The sequence below is a fragment of the Megalobrama amblycephala genome, linkage group LG18, assembly GCF_018812025.1.
Source record: "Megalobrama amblycephala isolate DHTTF-2021 linkage group LG18, ASM1881202v1, whole genome shotgun sequence".
Classification (NCBI taxonomy): domain Eukaryota; kingdom Metazoa; phylum Chordata; class Actinopteri; order Cypriniformes; family Xenocyprididae; genus Megalobrama; species Megalobrama amblycephala.
Window position 1 is genome coordinate 4,473,744 of NC_063061.1, and position 17,416 is coordinate 4,491,159.

Consider the following 17,416-nt stretch of genomic DNA (forward strand, 5'->3'; position numbering starts at 1 on the left):
GAGGTCACTCTTCCGCCAGAACTAGACTTGCGTATGGACGTCTGTCTCTGGCAGGAGACAGTGATTATAGTTTATAAAGTTTTAAATATTGATATTTTCTTACAAAAATCCATTGCTTCTCTTCAGAAGGCCTTTATTAACCCCCTGGAGCTTTGATGGATGGATGCGCTTGGGCTTCAAAATCTCAAGCCTCATATTTTTTAATATAACTCCAATTATGTTCGTCTGAGAGAAGATAGTCATTTACAAATGGGATGGCTTGAGGCTAAAGTAAAACCTTCCTTTTTAGGAGAACTAACCCTTTAAAAAAGCATCTGAATGCGTTTAAACTGAATCAAACAAGCAAACGATATCTCACCATATTAGAATTAGAAGAGACCGCCTTCTCCAGCGTTCCACGAGATCTCTCTGGAGAAATTATTAATTGTCTCGTGAAGTGACAAAAACCTGCAACACTTGAATAAAACATGATTTATTCTCATTACTATAATGCAGTGGTTCTCAACCCTGTTCCTGGAGCCACCTCCTCCTTCATCTCACACACATATTACAGGTAGGATTCTCTTTATGGCACTCATTCATTTCTATGGTATCCACAAACAATAAATGACTGTCATATAACTCAGGCAGAATTCCAATGACGTCAAGCTTGTAATGTGATTGGTTATCAAGGTTATCATTGGTTATCAAAATTTAACCTCCACAAGAATATTGTTTACCAAATGTCGTGAGAAGCCATTTTATAATAAGGAATAATTGATATCTGGCTGTTGAACACGTTTGTCAGAATCATTGTATATGCACACAGTATAATAAGGTGGACCTAAAATAAGCAAGAGGCTATAACCATCCCACAAATTTTATGGTTCCATCTGTACATTTTCCCACCATTCTAATTTTCTAACCAACTAACTCCCATAGGCTGGATCTTCACTAAATTGGGCTCAGGTCAGTGCTAGACCACGTTAGTTATTATAAAAAAAAATCTATTTCTCTAAAAGGGTGTTTAAAATACTTAATTAACATGAGTAAACACCATAAAAACAAAAAACAAAGTACCACACCTTATGACTAACATTTTTTGTACGTTTTTTGGAAAACTATTTTATTGGACTTTGTTATTATTATTCTATCCTAAAAGCGTCTGGGCATCAGTGACCATAAGTCACCAACATCCCAAACTTGGAAGGATGGTTATAACTCAAAATGACAACTAAATATCAATATTGTCCACTAGAGGGAGCCACAGGATACTAGGAGGAACTGAATTTGACACCAACACAACAGTGTCTACAGCACTTATAGAATGGATTGTCAAATTTGGGCATGCTTTTGTGTCTTCTTGGACTAATAATTTCAAATCGTATTATTTGTTTTGTTTTCTTTCCCCTAAAAGTGTCTGATTGTCAGAGACCATGAAAGTCCACAAGCCATAATCTTGGCGGGATGGTTGAAAAATTCCACCCACTACTCAGAGAAGTGTGATGACATTAGTCCAACTCTAGGTGGTGCTACAATAAGAACATTTAAGTTTTCTACTTTTGCTACAGAGTATAGGGTGCTCCAGGGATGACGCATTTTTGTAGGCAAAACCCGGAAGCGAGTTAGCATTTTAGGACTTCCGGTTCCAACACCGTAAAGTCTATGGGTTTTTTGAATGGGTTTTTGCTAAATCGCCTGAAATAAGGTCTGTGGTTAACAAAGCCTCTAAATACTTTCACGTTTTGATCTATGACATAAAACACACCAGTTATAACCCCCTTGTGATTTTTTAAACTTTTACTGTGTCTTAAAATCTGCGGTTGCTAACAAGTTGCTAAAAGGGACTACTTCCTTTGGCGGGGACTTTAGACATCATCACTAAAAACGGGACATTTGGACAGCATTTCTCATGAAAAAGTGGAAAAGTATTCATAACAGCACAGATCATAATCAGCGAGCATGTTTTTAAATAAAGTTGTTTTTTAAATACAGTTTGAGGAAGCTTGGTGGTGACGACGTTGATCCGCGACCATGGTGTGCTGTAGTCCGTTTATAGCCTACTGTTAGCCTTTTATATCTGACGACTTTATTTAGGCTTCAAAATCTATAAATGTTGTGTTAACTTGTAAAGATTATCTTGATAGACAAAACGTGTAAGTGTCATAACCCTTTGTTAAACACAGAGCTTATTTTCTGCGATTTTCCAAAAGTCTATGGGAAAAATACATAGGCTTTCAACCGAGGGAACCAGTGCGCCGCTAACTTCCGGATTGGCCTACAAAAACACGTCATCCCTGGGGCACTCTATTACAGGGATGAAGTACATTTCTAGGCCAAAACCCAGAAACGAGTTAGCATTTTAGCACTTCCGGTTCCATCCTCTGGAAATCAAAGGGTTTTTTGAATGGGATTTTGGTTAAAAGCCTGAAATAAAAACAAAAAGGCTAAAAAGTATCTAAGTGACACTACAGAGGTTGTCAGAGACATTAAACATCATCAGCCGAACAGATAAACTCATCTACGCACTAGTCGCTTTCACAGCCTGGTTGTGTTTATAATCATGCTCTTGCAAACTATTCTAACTCAACTTTCAGGGATATTTCAGGGACTGAAAGAGTTGTCGGAAGCTTAGTGGTGACGCTGAAGTCAAGCAACCATTTATAGCCTAACTTTAGCTTTTTACTTCTGGCGATTGAATTTAAGGCTGATTTATACGGACCTACGCCGGAGCCTCTGCGCCGTAGGCTATGCGTCTGTTTTCATTTATACTTCTGCGTCGTTGTCCGCGTCGACGTGCATGCAGACCACTAGGAGGCGGTGTCCGCGGTCATGTTGAGTATCAAAACAAAAGCCGAAGAAGAAGCAGCTCGTCATGTAAGTTGTCAGAGAAGTTTACAAACAGAAACGGCAGAGAAGCAGCTAAATAGGTAATGACTTTTGTTGCATGTCGACTTCATGTGTCTTCTGAAACAGAGTGTTTTTTCATTCATAGTGAAGTTGAAATTGCTCGCTCTTCTCCGAGTGCTCCGCGCCAGTTTTTTGACCCGAGGGAGGGGTTCTAGCAGACCAATCACAGCGCTTGCGGTCCGCGTAGAATTGAAGCATTACATTTTGGACGTCAGGCTACGTTGCTACGGCGTACACTCGACGCAGAAGTATAAATCAGCCTTTATAGTCTTCAAAATTCATACAAGTTCATTTGATGGACAAAACGTGTAAGTATCACAATCTTTTGTTGATCACAAAGCTTATTTTTTGCAATAATTCAAAAGCCTATGGAGAAATCCTATTGGGTTTTTCCCAAAAGAACCATATCATGCAAATTTCCGGGTTGGCCTACAAATTTACGTTATCCCTATCCATCTTATTTTTCAGTGCGGAAGTAAGGTGTTTACTCTGAATGTGCGAGACTTCTGTTTTATTAGCCTCTATCGGGAAATGACGAGAAGAATATCAAAGTGCAGTAAACTGTAAAACTGTTTGAGCTACAAACCAGCGTGTTTATAATTAAAGGTGCAATATGTAATATTTTGTGTCAGCTAGAGGTCAAATGACAAATGAAGCAAATGACGTAGGAAGCCAAACACATAAAAATTGCAAATGGCCACACCCGCTCCTACCTGAAAAGTAAGGTGGATTGGGCGCTTCAGCAAAATTCTAAGGGCGCCTTATTTAAAATAATATAAATCAAGAATTAAAATATCTCATCCTCTCAACAACTGTTATTGCTGTTGTTGTTTTCTTTCTTTCTTTGAAGAACCAGGGTTTCTATGGTCTTGGAAAACCTTTATTTATGAGATAGCCCAATTTAAAAAATTTGATTTCTAGACCTGGAAAAGTCATGTATGATTATGATTTCACTTTTTTAACTTCAGTTAGTGTGTAATGTTGCTGTTTGATCATAAACAACATCTGCAAATCTACGACACTAAAAGTTCAATGCAAAGAGAGATATTTTCTTTTACAGAAACTGCTTTTTAAGGACTACAATAAACAGCTGGTAGGGACTACAACGAGCTTCTTACTGGGTTGGACCCTAAGTAACCCTAAAATTTACATAAACCCCGCCCCCGAGAACATGCAACAAAAGGGGCAGGGCCATGTTGGGCTGCTTTAGAGAAGAGGAAGAGTTGTTGTAGTAGAGTGTTGTTGACATGCCGTCATTTTACGCTGGACTGCTTCACAAACGAGGGTCATTTCAACACCTGATTTGCACTAAAGATGAACATGACGGCACATGCTAGTGGATGAGTTGAATCGACTCCACAGCAACTATTATATTACATCGTGTAAAAAGGGGCATTATAGGTCCCCTTTAATAAAATGGTCAGTTAATAATAAATACACGTTTAGCCAATAATAACATTTTATTAAAATATTTTCAAATATCCTTTTCCTTAATCCTTATCCAGCAAGTCACAAACAACTGGAAATTTCATGGGGCCTTTGAATAATGTTGTGGACAGTGGGGGCCTTAGAGTCAAAAAGGCTGAGAAACACTGATCAGCCACAACATTAAAAACACCTGCTTAATATTGTGTATGTCCCGCTTTTGCTGCCAAAACAGCTCTGATGAGTTGAGACTAGGAGTTGCATGTCTAGTCCTAGTCGTTTACTTGTCAAAACAATACCCAAGTTACTTGAGTACTCATGGTTTATGTTACCATTAAAAAAATATACGTAATAACAGTTTGTGTCAACAAGCGTTTATTAATTCACAGCTCAATGTTTGCAACAATTATCTCTCTTACATGTTTTAAAAACATCTTGTGCAGCTTTATTTGTTGATCTTTCAAAAGCATTTGATTCTGTAGATCACAGTTTACTGTTAGACTCAGGTTTATAGGTCTTAGTGAATTTGCTCTGAAATGCTTTAGAAATCTCTCTGTGAACCCACTGTGTTTCTCTGAAGTCGTCCTCACTCAAAGACAACAGATATGGGCATTTTTAATTATTGAAAGAGTTTTTATTAATAAATAGCCTAGGTATACAGCTTGACGAAAGACTAGCTTTTAATGTACACATTGATAGCTTGTTGAAAAAGCTTAGGCCGGAATTGGGGTTCATTTATCACTTAAAAAATGTATTTATTTATCTATCTATCACAAAGACACTTTTAGGTAAATTATCTTCTTATATTTCAAATCTTTTTGCCTTTTACACAAATAGTTATTGCACTAGATCTGCATCTCAAATTCAGTTGAAAATCCCAACTGAGATTTTGGTACATTTGTTTTTTCATTTCATGCTGCTTGGGTTTGTACTCAGACATACTTCCACCTTTGAGCACTTTTAAATGTCTTTTGCAAACTCTTTTAAAGGAGACCTGTAACTGTTTTTCTTGATTTGATTAGATTTGATTTGATTTATTGACTGTATATGTGTAATTGTAGTTTTTTTTTTTTGTAATTCTGTGATTCTTTCTTTGTGAAACTTTTTGTGCTGCCATCTTGACCAGGAGTCTCTGGAAGAAGAGATTGTAATATCTCAATGGCATGTTCCTATTTAAATAAAGGATAAATTAAAATTGTTTATGTACAGTCTGACTCTATGGATGGCTAATGTAATTCCCAAAGGAGAGAAATAAAATACAAAAACAAAATTATGAATCACAAAATTAATGCAACCTGACAACTTACAGCAGAATGTTAAATGGAAGGTTTGTGTGTCTGTGACAGTGACTGGTTGCTATGATGCAGCTTGGGTGTAAGTGACTTGGTCGTCATGGAGACGACACTACATGTCAGAATGATATGAATAATAGTGTGGGCATTATTTTTCATTTTGTTGAGTGTGAAGGAGGTTTACTGATGAAACATTACAGATGTGTTTGCAATGGGCAAATGTGTTTTTTCATCAAACAAATGGATAAAAGCATCTGCTAAATTAATAAATGTCTTCAGAAATAATGACCTGTAACCAGTGCACTCACGGTAATCACATCAGATCATACAATCTCACATCAGATGCTGTTTAAATAAACAATTAATAGTCTTAAATGCGTCTTTTGAAAATTTTTGTAATTGAGGAGGCATTAAAGGTGCCCTTGATTCAAAAATTGAATTTATCTTGGCATAGTTAAATAACAAGAGTTCAGTACATGGAAAAGACATACAGTGAGTCTCAAACCCCATTGTTTCCTCCTTCTTGTATAAATCTCATTTGTTTAAAAGACTTCCGGAAAACACGCAGATCTCAACATAACACCGACTGTTACAACAGTCGGGGGCTCCGCCCCCAATATTTGCATAATGCCAGTGTTCAATCATCAGACTAGGTAAGCAAGCAAGAACAACAGCGAAAAATGGCAGATGGAGCAATAATAACTGACATGATCCATGATATCATGATATTTTTAGTGATATTTGTAAATTGTCTTTCTAAATGTCTCGTTAGCATGTTGCTAATGTACTGTTAAATGTGGTTAAAGTTACCATCGTTTATTACTGTATTCACGGAGACGAGCCGTCGCTATTTTCATTTTTAAACACTTGCAGTCTGTATAATTCATAAACACAACTTCATTCTTTATAAATCTCTCCAACAGTGTAGCATTAGCCGTTAGCCACAGAGCACAGCCTCAAACTCACTCAAAATAAAACGTTAACATCCACTTTACTTACATAATTCGAAGCATGCATACAGCATGCATGACGAACATCTTGTAAAGATCCATTTGAGGGTTATATTAGTTGTGTGAACTTTGTAAATGCGCTGTAATATAGTCAACAACTCATGTGGCAGGGAAGACGTGAATTAATGGGGCGGTGTTGAGTGAAAATCAGTGCATTGTTAATGATGCCCCAAAATAGGCAGTTAAAAAAATTTATTAAAAAAAATCTATGGGGTATTTTGAGCTGAAACTTCACAGACACATTCAGGAGACACCTTAGACTTATATTACATCTTTTAAAAACATGTTCTAGGGGACCTTTAAGAATTTCCCATGTTAAGATCTGTTTTCTGTTTTCTCTTAATTATGTCATTTTCAGGAGTATGTAAGTTTCATTGTGTTTTAGTTTTGGTTTTGTTCCTGTTTTCCTGTTCCCAGTCATTTGTTAGTTTCTTTGGTTACTGACCATGTCCTTGTTTGTTTCCATGGTTTCTGATTATGTTGTGCACCTGTCTATAGTTCATGAGTTCACACTTACAAATAAGTCTATAGAATATATAGTATGCGTATTTGGCGTGCTGTCCTTGGAGAGGCTCTGAGCTCGGTATTTGGCCCGAAACCAGAGTACTCACCCTGTATTCCTGGCTGTGGTAGGAACAAGCCAAGAATGAGGAGTCAGGGTGGTCGTGGAATGTGTATATATATATATATATATATATATATATATATATATATATATATATATATATATATATATATGTATATGCTCCCTCTCATGCTGATAGGATAGACATGGTAATTGCTGATGATGAGTTGATTGGATAGATCATTTGCACGTGCTCCTCCTGAACTTTAATGAAACATCATTTCTGTTGATTAGCTTCCCCTGTGTGTTTAAAGGGTTAGTTCACCCAAAAATGAAAATTCTGTTATTAATTACTCACCTTCATGTCATTCCAAACCCAAAAATGAAGATATTTTTGATGAAAACCGAGAGCTCTCTGACAATTTAATTACCAGCAATTTAATTATTGGCATCGGCCAATACTGATTCGGCATTCTGATGTAGAACCTGGAAGTGCTGCACTGTGTTTACAACGTGAACAGCGTAGGAGACTGACAGGGGAGAGAAGAAATTGTTGAAGTTGTTATTTTTGTTTTGTTTTTGTGCACAAAATGTTTTCTTGTCGCTTCATAACATCAAGGTTGAACCACTGTGGTCACATGGACTATTTTAACAATGTCTTGTTAAAATAGTCTAATTGCTGTGCTGTTTCCACCTGGTATTAAAGGATTAGTTCTCCTTCAAATAAAATTTTTCTGATAATTTACTCACCACCATGTCATCCAAGATGTTCATGTCTTTCTTTCTTCAGTCGAAAAGAAATTAAGGTTTTTGATGAAAACTTTCCAGGATTATTCTCCATATAGTGGACTTCAATGGCCTCCAAACGGTTGAAGGTCCAAATGTCAGTTTCAGTGCAGCTTCAAAGAGCTTTAAACGATACCAGACGACGAATAAGGGTCTAATATAGAGAAACCATCGGCCATTTTCTAAAAAATTACAACTGTATATGCTTTATATAAACAAATGATCGCCTTACGAGTGCTTCCGTCAAAACCGGACTTTCGTATTCTTCAAAAAGCTTAGGCTGTATGTCCTACGATTTCCCTATTCTACTTACGGAAAAAATGGAACTGGTGCTGCGTTTGTTCCGTAAGTAGAATAGGGAAGGCATAGGACATACAAAAAGAATCTCCCCCTACTGACCTAACGTGTAAACATTATGGGAAGTGCTCTAGTCAAACAGGATTTAAACTTTGATGGCTGAAGACCCAAGTTTGAAAATGAAAATGTACCAATCACAATGTTCTCTCACCATTCCTGATTTCTAACACACACTCACAGCGTTCGGCAGGTCTTATGGCTGTCAGAGCAGAAACGAAAGCTGATGCTCTCCATGTGTTTTTCCGTATATATATATATATATATATATATATATTTTTTTTTTTTTTTTTTTTTTTTTTTTTTTTTTATTATATATGTGGTTTCAACAACCAGATGCATTTACGCTTGTCCAGTTTCATCCGAAATGCGTCTCAAACCACCTCCTGAAGTGGTTTGAGTGATCAGATTTAAAACCATCTCGAATGCATTTCGGAAGGCATTTACACCTGCTCTGCATGCAAAATCGAATACTTCCCTAATATATAGTATGCAAGCTTCTTAAGCGCACAGTCAGTGGACACTTTACTATCCCATGAGGCCATGGGAGGGGATTTATGAATGGCAGTGAAGCAACGCAACTGACGCTCTAGGTCACATGACAGTAACAACATGCCGGATGTAGCACATCTGAATTTCATTCATACTACCCATATTCATATTACATAGCGCATACTTTTTAACAGTCTCAAATTCAAATGTAGTACCTACTCAGACAGTACGTGATTTCAGACGCAGCTCTGGTCTTTTCAGCTGTCCGAGCTGTCTGAACAATCTGTAATGAATGTTTTAATATGTTGGTAGGAGAACTTAAATCACCATACTGTTGGAAATGCATCCAGTCTGACCAGAAGCGGGGATAAAGCGTATCCCCTCCGGAGATGAAAAATAAACAACCATAAGGCTGGATCTCAAAAGCAAAGGCAGAAAAAGGTTTATTTTTTTCTTTTGCACAAAGATAGTCACACAGCCAGCATAGTTTCTTGTAATAATTTATATCTGTGTGTTTGTCACAGAGGTCTTTGCAGGTTAAAAATGAATCATTTTCATTTAAGCGTTTGGAAGACACTTTCATTCAAAATGACTTACATTGCAATTACATATACATTTTTATACATTTACACATTCCCTGGGAGACCTTGGTTCTAACAACGCTCTGTTGCTCGTTTACATAAATGCAACTTCCAATTTTACAGACAAAATAAAGGAAAGCACATTCAATCATTGAGCTTGTGTGTGAACTCTTTGTAAAGGGTGAAGAGCATGAAAATAATTATTTTACCTATTGGTGAAAGGCGGACGCCTGCTCAGACTAATTGCCAGCCCAGCATTTTCCAACCCTGTTCCTGAAGCCCTTCTCAATAGAGCACATTTTGCATGAGTGTGTCAGACACAGGAGATATTCAACATGTGCAGGAAAAGGGCTTGAGTCCCTAACTGAACCCTATGAGCCACCCTGGGTAAATTGTGTATTGTTTCTACACTATTTTTCCCTTTATATCCTATCTCTTTAATATATAGATAGTAGGGGTGTAATGGTACACAGAAGTCATGCTTCGGTATGTACCTCAGTTTTGAGGTCACGGTTTGATAAGAGTTTGAAAAATCAACATATCCCCAATGCTAGGTTTCTTATCATTTATTTTGAACAGATAGTAGTGCAAATGAGAGTATGTCCCACCTAGCGGCATTTAGTCCCCCTGAGGTTTTTGGTACACTAAGCAGTAAACAGAATGCACTCTTGCATAGGTCATATTAACTACTATGTACTTAAATTAATCATTTGATACATAGCACTTATTTTGTACACACGTGTTTTTACATTGTGCTTATATATTTTTTTAAAAACCTGCATGTAATTACATTATAATTACACTGTTGACCCATCCCTATTATGCTTTTTCAAGAAATCACTGAAAGATGAGCGAGAAGAGACCTTTCCGTGAAGAGACGGCGAGTAAAGTGGCACCTGAGGTTTCCCACTTCCAGGACATGCATATTTCATCACTGGACTGTAGTGAGACTTCCACAACACAATGCCAAACAATGGAAACAACTTAAAATACTCTGTCATGAATGGTCATACAGATAAGAGTAAGACATCATTCGAAACTCACAATAAATCAAAACATTGTGCTTTTGTAAAAAAAACAACAAACAAACAGGATGCCGCTTTCTGCCATCCCGGTTTCCTTTCCGTGAAGTTTGTGGAGCGCGTCACAAAAATTAATCAACTCAGCGTATAGGCTACTAGCAATCTCTTGTGTGCCATCTGAACTCTTGTTTTGGGTTGGTGTGTAGATCGTCTCTTCTTCTGCTCTTTTTCCTTTTGTGGCGGTTAGCAAACAGCGTTGCATTACCGCATGCGCCCCCTTCTGGGTTGGAGTGTGAATCGCTGTATTTGTCGTCTGACTGTATGCAGGATGATACATGTACCGTTACACCCCTAATAGACAGAGAAAAGACAGACATCATTAATTTTGCATGCAGGGGAATTTCTGCTAATGAGCAGTAAGGAATAACAGGCCAACCTAGTCACATCTTTTTCAGTGAATTAGTTAAAAGATATGCTGCAATGGTTGCATCTGAATGAAAGGATTTCAACTGAATACAGATATAAAGAAGTGTACTGTAGCCGTCATTTTATCTGAGAGCCTTTAAAATAGCTAATCTATTCATACAGTATAAGCAGACTGCTGTGAAGTAACAGTGTGATGCACACTGAAGGTGTGTGGGTGTGTTTTACTGTCTGCATGGCTTCATGTGTGTGAGCATGTGAGGAGAGGAGGAGGATGCGGCTGCCATGGTAACGAGGGCTGTGTATGGAGGACAGCAGCCAGTCGCAGGCAGCCACAGAAAGATCTATCTTTTTTTTTCTCATTCCACTTCCACTTTTCCAATATAGAAAACGATCTTCAGACCAGGCGTTTGATCGCGCTTCTGTTCCTCCTGCCTGACGCTTCAAACGCTTCACCTCACAACACTCTCATCAGACGCAGGAAACACACGCACTTCCAGGATGGCAACCATCACCTGCACACGCTTTACAGAGGAATACCAGCTGTTTGAGGAACTGGGAAAGTAAGTTGGAATGGCTACATTTCTTTAAACCAGTGTGACATGTTTGAGCTGCACACAATGCCCCAAGATGTTATTTTCAATCAAATGCAATATTTTGTTTTACATATCAGCTAATGTTAATTGTTAAAAATCTTGTCCCTTGAAGAATAATCTGGAAAATGTCCACGATAGATTCTAAAAGGACTGCGAATTCACTTCACGTGAATTGAAAACAGTTAAAAGGCAAATCTCATTCGTGCATTTGGGTTTGAATGTTTTAGAATGTTATGAAATCAGTGCAGTCAGAACGTGTGGGAATGATCCATGGGTATGTACTAACTTGAGAATGCACATAACGCAACTTACATTACATAACATAACAAGCAGACACTGGCTGAAGGAGATCCACAGAGGAAATGAATTAAAAGTTCAGACGCAAGATCTGATGATCGATTCTACAATCTTATGCCTACAGAGAGAGCATGTTGAAGAAAAAAATCACAGTCTAGTGTCTAGTGTTTGCGCTTCTTCAAAAATCTCTCATGCTGCTTTTTAAATGTAATTGTAGTCAGAGCTTAATTAAGTTGCAGGCAGCAACCCAACTGGGTTTTGCAAAATTCAGTGACTTCCCTGTCAGTGATGTACTGACTGAACACAACCCACTAACAACATCGAGATTAACATCATCTTCCAAGATGGCAGAAGAGAAAGTCATAAAATACTATGTATATATATATATATATATATATATATATATATATATATATATACACACGCACATACTTATATGGTATTTTCAGCCGTCTTTTATGCCATCTATATATATATATATATATACTGTATATGTGACCTTGGACCACAAAACCAGTAATAAGGGTCAATTTTTTTAAAATACATCATCTGAAAGCTGAATAAATAAGCTTTCCATTGATATTGATATTTCAGTAGCCCCGCACTGCAGAACACACACGAGATCCAGGGGGGTGGAGACGGGTAGGTTTAGGGATATGCAAAGTGGGAGGAGTTGGATCTGGATCCAACCTCACCCCCTGGATCTGGTGTTCTGCAGTGAGGACCATCTCCAGTATTTGGCCGAGAAACAACTATTTGAAAATCTGGAAGTCTTTAGCAATGCATATTACTTACAATTTTTTTTTTTTTTTGATATATTTATGGTAGGAAATTTACAAAATATCTTCATGGAACATTAATATCCTTAATACACTTAATATCATAATGATTTTTGGCATAAAAGAAAAATGGATCATTTTGACCCATACAATGTATTGTTGGCTATTGCTACAAATATACCCGTGTGACTTATGGCTGGTTTTGTATATTTATATATATATTAGTGCTGTAAATCTATAAAAAAAAATGTAACTAGATTAATCACACATTTTTCTGTGATTAATCACAATTAAATCGCAATTAATCACAATTTTACACGTTTTTAATATATTTTATAATGTAATAATTTCACAGTTAATCTCCAAATTACGTATACATACATATATATATATATATATATATATATATATATATATATATATATATATATATATATATATATATATATATACACTGAGCCAATTCTAAATAATTAAGAACAAACATAATATACTGACTGCACACAACATCATTTTCTGGCTTTCTATTCTGCCATATATATATATATATATATATATATATATATATATATATATATATAATGATCACTGTGATTCATGTGTCTGGATCAACATATTTTGTTTTGGCAATCCGAAAATTTAGCCCTACCTAAACCTAGTCCTTTCAGGGAAATTATGGTGAATAACACCAATGCTGAAGCACCTAAACCTGGTAGTAAGACTAAACTTGACATAAACGTGTCCCTCAAATCTGATTGGTTGATTGGAATGTTGATTCAGGAACATGTTGTACTTGTGAAATCAGGTTCACCATATATATATATATATATATATATATATATATATATATATATATATATACATATATACAGCTATGGAAAAAATTAAGAGACCACTTAACATTGATTTCTGAACTTGGAGTGGTCTCTTAATTTTTTCCATAGCTGTATATATATGTATACACAAACACACACACACACACACACACACACACACACACACACACACACACACAAACCAATACAATAAAATGAGCCAGATTCTAATTATAAATAATTATGTTCATAAATGTTGGTGAGTGTAATACATACCACATTATAAAATTCAGATATTCATGCATCAATGTACATAGCGCCAGTAACAATGCTCTGAAATGTTGAGGCAGAAGTACAAAAAAATCAGCTTGCTTCCCTCTTTCCATCCACCCACTCTGTACTACAGCATTTTTTCCTGAGCGAGTGCACTGTATACTTGTTTTCTTGATTTGAGAGCATATAACACCTCTACAGAGATGGGTCTTCAACTCCATCTGGCCTTGTGCCCACTGCTCTACTCCCACACACACCCTCATACTGAACACACACACATCTCTTTCTGTGGGCAGTCAAACCGCTTACATAATTACATTTGTGGGTGGCAATTCAATTCAGACATTGAAATATTGCATAATCCAATATATTACTGCTTGGCTAGCAGGTAAATCTGCACCTTTTTCTTGAAGTTTACATTCACTGTGCCATGCTGCACTCGATGTTCACCATTCAGACATTCCTTCCATGTTCTCTGATTTTTAGGGGAGCCTTTTCTGTGGTGCGAAGATGTGTGAAAGTTCTCTCAGGGCAAGAGTACGCTGCTAAGATCATCAACACAAAGAAGCTGTCTACTCGGGGTAGGTGCACTGATCCGTTCAAGAAACAGTTCAAATGCATTAATATGACCCGCTCAAGGATCAGGACTGTAAGCAATCAACAGTTAAGAACAACAGAACATCAACACTGGACGACAGTCAATTTATTGCCAGATGATCTGTAGTCAGTCTAAAGCCCCCATTTACAAAACTGGAGATTTTTTGCTTGACTCATTCTGTGTTATCTGGAACAGGAATTACCTAAAGGAAGGATCTGACATGTAGTCATTCATAAGAATATTATGGAAGCTTGTTTTCTGCCACGGAATAAAACAATTTAAAAGATAATTAAGATAATTTTCCTCACAATTCTGACTTTTTTTTTTCTCAGAATTGAGAGATATAAACTCGCAATTGCAAGTTAAAAAGTCATAATTGTGAGGAAATTGTGGGGGGAACTGCTAACTTCAGACCGCCGTCCTTCATTTTACTCGTAGCCAAAAAAATGCTGTGACTGACTCCATAACCTGTCCATAAATAATCAGTGTACCATCACGCAAAAAGACCGACGCGACACTCGTTTAGGTGACTCACATCGAGCCCCTCTATGTTTCTTTGCATAGAATTAAACAATATACAGAACAATGGCAAATTTTTAGAATCTTTAGATCCTGAAGAGGGTGCAAAAAACCACAATAAATAACTCAACCCCTGGGTTGTTACATCTGACTCAGGATCTGGGTAACACAAAAACTACCCAAAGACTGGGTTGTTACGTCTGACCCAGGATCTGGGTAACACAAAAACTACCCAAACACTGGGTTGTTACGTCTGACCCAGGATCTGGGTAACACAAAAACTACCCAAACACTGGGTTGTTATATCTGACCCGGGATCTGGGTAGCACAAAAACTACCCAAACACTGGGTTATTACATCTGACCCAAGATCTGGGTAACACAAAAACTACCCAAACACTGGGTTGTTACGTCTGACCCAAGATCAGGGTAACACAAAAACTACCCAAACACTGGGTTGTTATATCTGACCCAGGATATGGGTAACACAAAAACTACCCAAACACTGGGTTGTTACGTCTGACCCAGGATCTGGGTAACACAAAAACTACCCAAACACTGGGTTGTTACATCTGATCCAGGATCAGGGTAACACAAAAACTACCCAAACACTGGGTTGTATTATATATGTGACCCAGGATCAGGGTAACACAGAAATTGGGTTGTTACAACAGACCCGGGATCTGGGTAACACAAAAACTACCCAAACACTGGGTTGTTACGTCTGAACCATGATCTGGGTAACACAGAAACTACCCAAACACTGGGTTGTTACGTCTGACCCAGGATCTGGGTAACACAAAAACTACCCAAACACTGGGTTGTTATCTCTGACCCGGAATCTGGGTAACACAAAATCTACCCAAACAATGGATTGTTACGTCTGACCCGGGATCTGGGTAACACAAAAACTACCCAAACACTGGGTTGTTATCTCTGACCCGGGATCTGGGTAACACAAAAACTACCCAAACACTGGGTTGTTACGTCTGACCCGGGATCTGGGTAACACAAAAACTACCCAAACACTGGGTTGTTACGTCTGAACCACGATCTGGGTAACACAGAAACTACCCAAACACTGGGTTGTTACATCTGACCCAGGATCTGGGTAACACAAAAACTACCCAAAAACTGGGTTGTTACGTCTGACCCAGGAGCTGGGTAACACAATAACTACCCAAACACTGGGTTGTTACGTCTGACCCGGGATCTGGGTAACACAAAAACTACCCAAACAATGGATTGTTACGTCTGACCCAGGATCTGGGTAACACAAAAACTACCCAAACACTGGGTTGTTACATCTGACCCAGGATCTGGGTAACACAAAAAATACCCAAACACTGGGTTTTTACATCTGACTCAGGATCAGGGTAACACAAAAACTACCCAAACACTGAGTTGTATTATATATGTGACCCAGGATCACGGTAACACAGAAACTGGGTTGTTACGTCTGACCCAGGATCTGGGTAACACAAAAACTACCCAAACACTGTGTTGTTACGTCTGACCCAGGATCTGGGTAACACAAAAACTACCCAAACACTGGGTTGTTATGTCTGACCCAGGAGCTGGGTAACACAAAAACTACCCAAACACTGGGTTGTTACGTCTGACCCTGGATCTGGGTAACACAAAATTTACCCAAACAATGGATTGTTACGTCTGACCCGGGATCTGGGTAACACAAAAACTACCCAAACACTGGGTTGTTACATCTGACCCAGGATCAGGGTAATACAAAAACTACCCAAACTCTGGGTTGTATTATATATGTGACCCAGGATCTGGGTAACAAAGAAACTGGGTTGTTATGTCTGACCCGGGATCTGGGTAACACAAAAACTACCCAAACACTGGGTTGTTACGTCTGACCCAGGAGCTGGGTAACACAAAAACTACCCAAACACTGGGTTGTTACGTCTGACCCGGGATCTGGGTAACACAAAAACTACCCAAACACTGGGTTGTTACGTCTGACCCAGGATCTGGGCAACACAAAAACTACCCAAACACTGGGTTGTTACGTCTGACTCAGGATCTGGGTAACACAAAAACTACCCAAACACTGAGTTGTATTATATATGTGACCCAGGATCAGGGTAACACAGAAACTGGGTTGTTACGTCTGACCCAGGATCTGGGTAACACAAAGACTTCCCAAACACTGTGTTGTTACATCTGACCCAGGATCAGGGTAATACAAAAACTACCCAAACTCTGGGTTGTATTATATATGTGACCCAGGATCAGGGTAACACAGAAATTGGGTTGTTACATCTGACCCAGGATCTGGGTAACACAAAGACTTCCCAAACACTGTGTTGTTACATCTGACCCAGGATCTGGGTAACACAAAAAATACCCAAACACTGGGTTGTTACATCTGACCCAGGCTCTGGGTAACACAAAAACTACCCAAACATTGGGTTGTATTATATATGTGACCCAGGATCAGGGTAACACAGAAACTGGGTTGTTACGTCTGACCCAGGCTCTGGGTAACACAAAAACTACCCAAACACTGGGTTGTTACGTCTAACTCAGGATCAGGGTAACACAAAAACTACCCAAACACTGAGTTGTATTATATATGTGACCCAGGATCAGGGTAACACAGAAACTGGGTTGTTACGTCTGACCCAGGATCTGGGTAACACAAAAAATACCCAAACACTGGGTTGTTACATCTGAC

At 38.1% G+C, this 17,416-nt stretch overlaps 1 protein-coding gene across 3 annotated transcripts in view; it reads left to right on the plus strand.

Annotated features, from left to right (window-relative positions):
• The first annotated feature begins 2,840 nt into the window (after nucleotides 1-2,840).
• Nucleotides 2,841-17,416, plus strand: part of camk2a (calcium/calmodulin-dependent protein kinase II alpha) — a 71,862-nt gene continuing 57,286 nt past the window's right edge. Inside the window, exons 1-3 of one of the 3 annotated variants that reach the window (XM_048165537.1) lie at nucleotides 2,841-2,909; nucleotides 11,227-11,402; nucleotides 14,086-14,180. In XM_048165537.1, coding sequence (XP_048021494.1) covers nucleotides 11,341-11,402; nucleotides 14,086-14,180 — 157 coding nt within the window. In that variant the 5' untranslated portion in view covers nucleotides 2,841-2,909; nucleotides 11,227-11,340. Of the gene's footprint in view, nucleotides 2,910-3,054; nucleotides 3,198-11,068; nucleotides 11,403-14,085; nucleotides 14,181-17,416 lie in introns of those variants that run through there. The other 2 variants (XM_048165536.1, XM_048165538.1) reach the window with 2 other exon arrangements.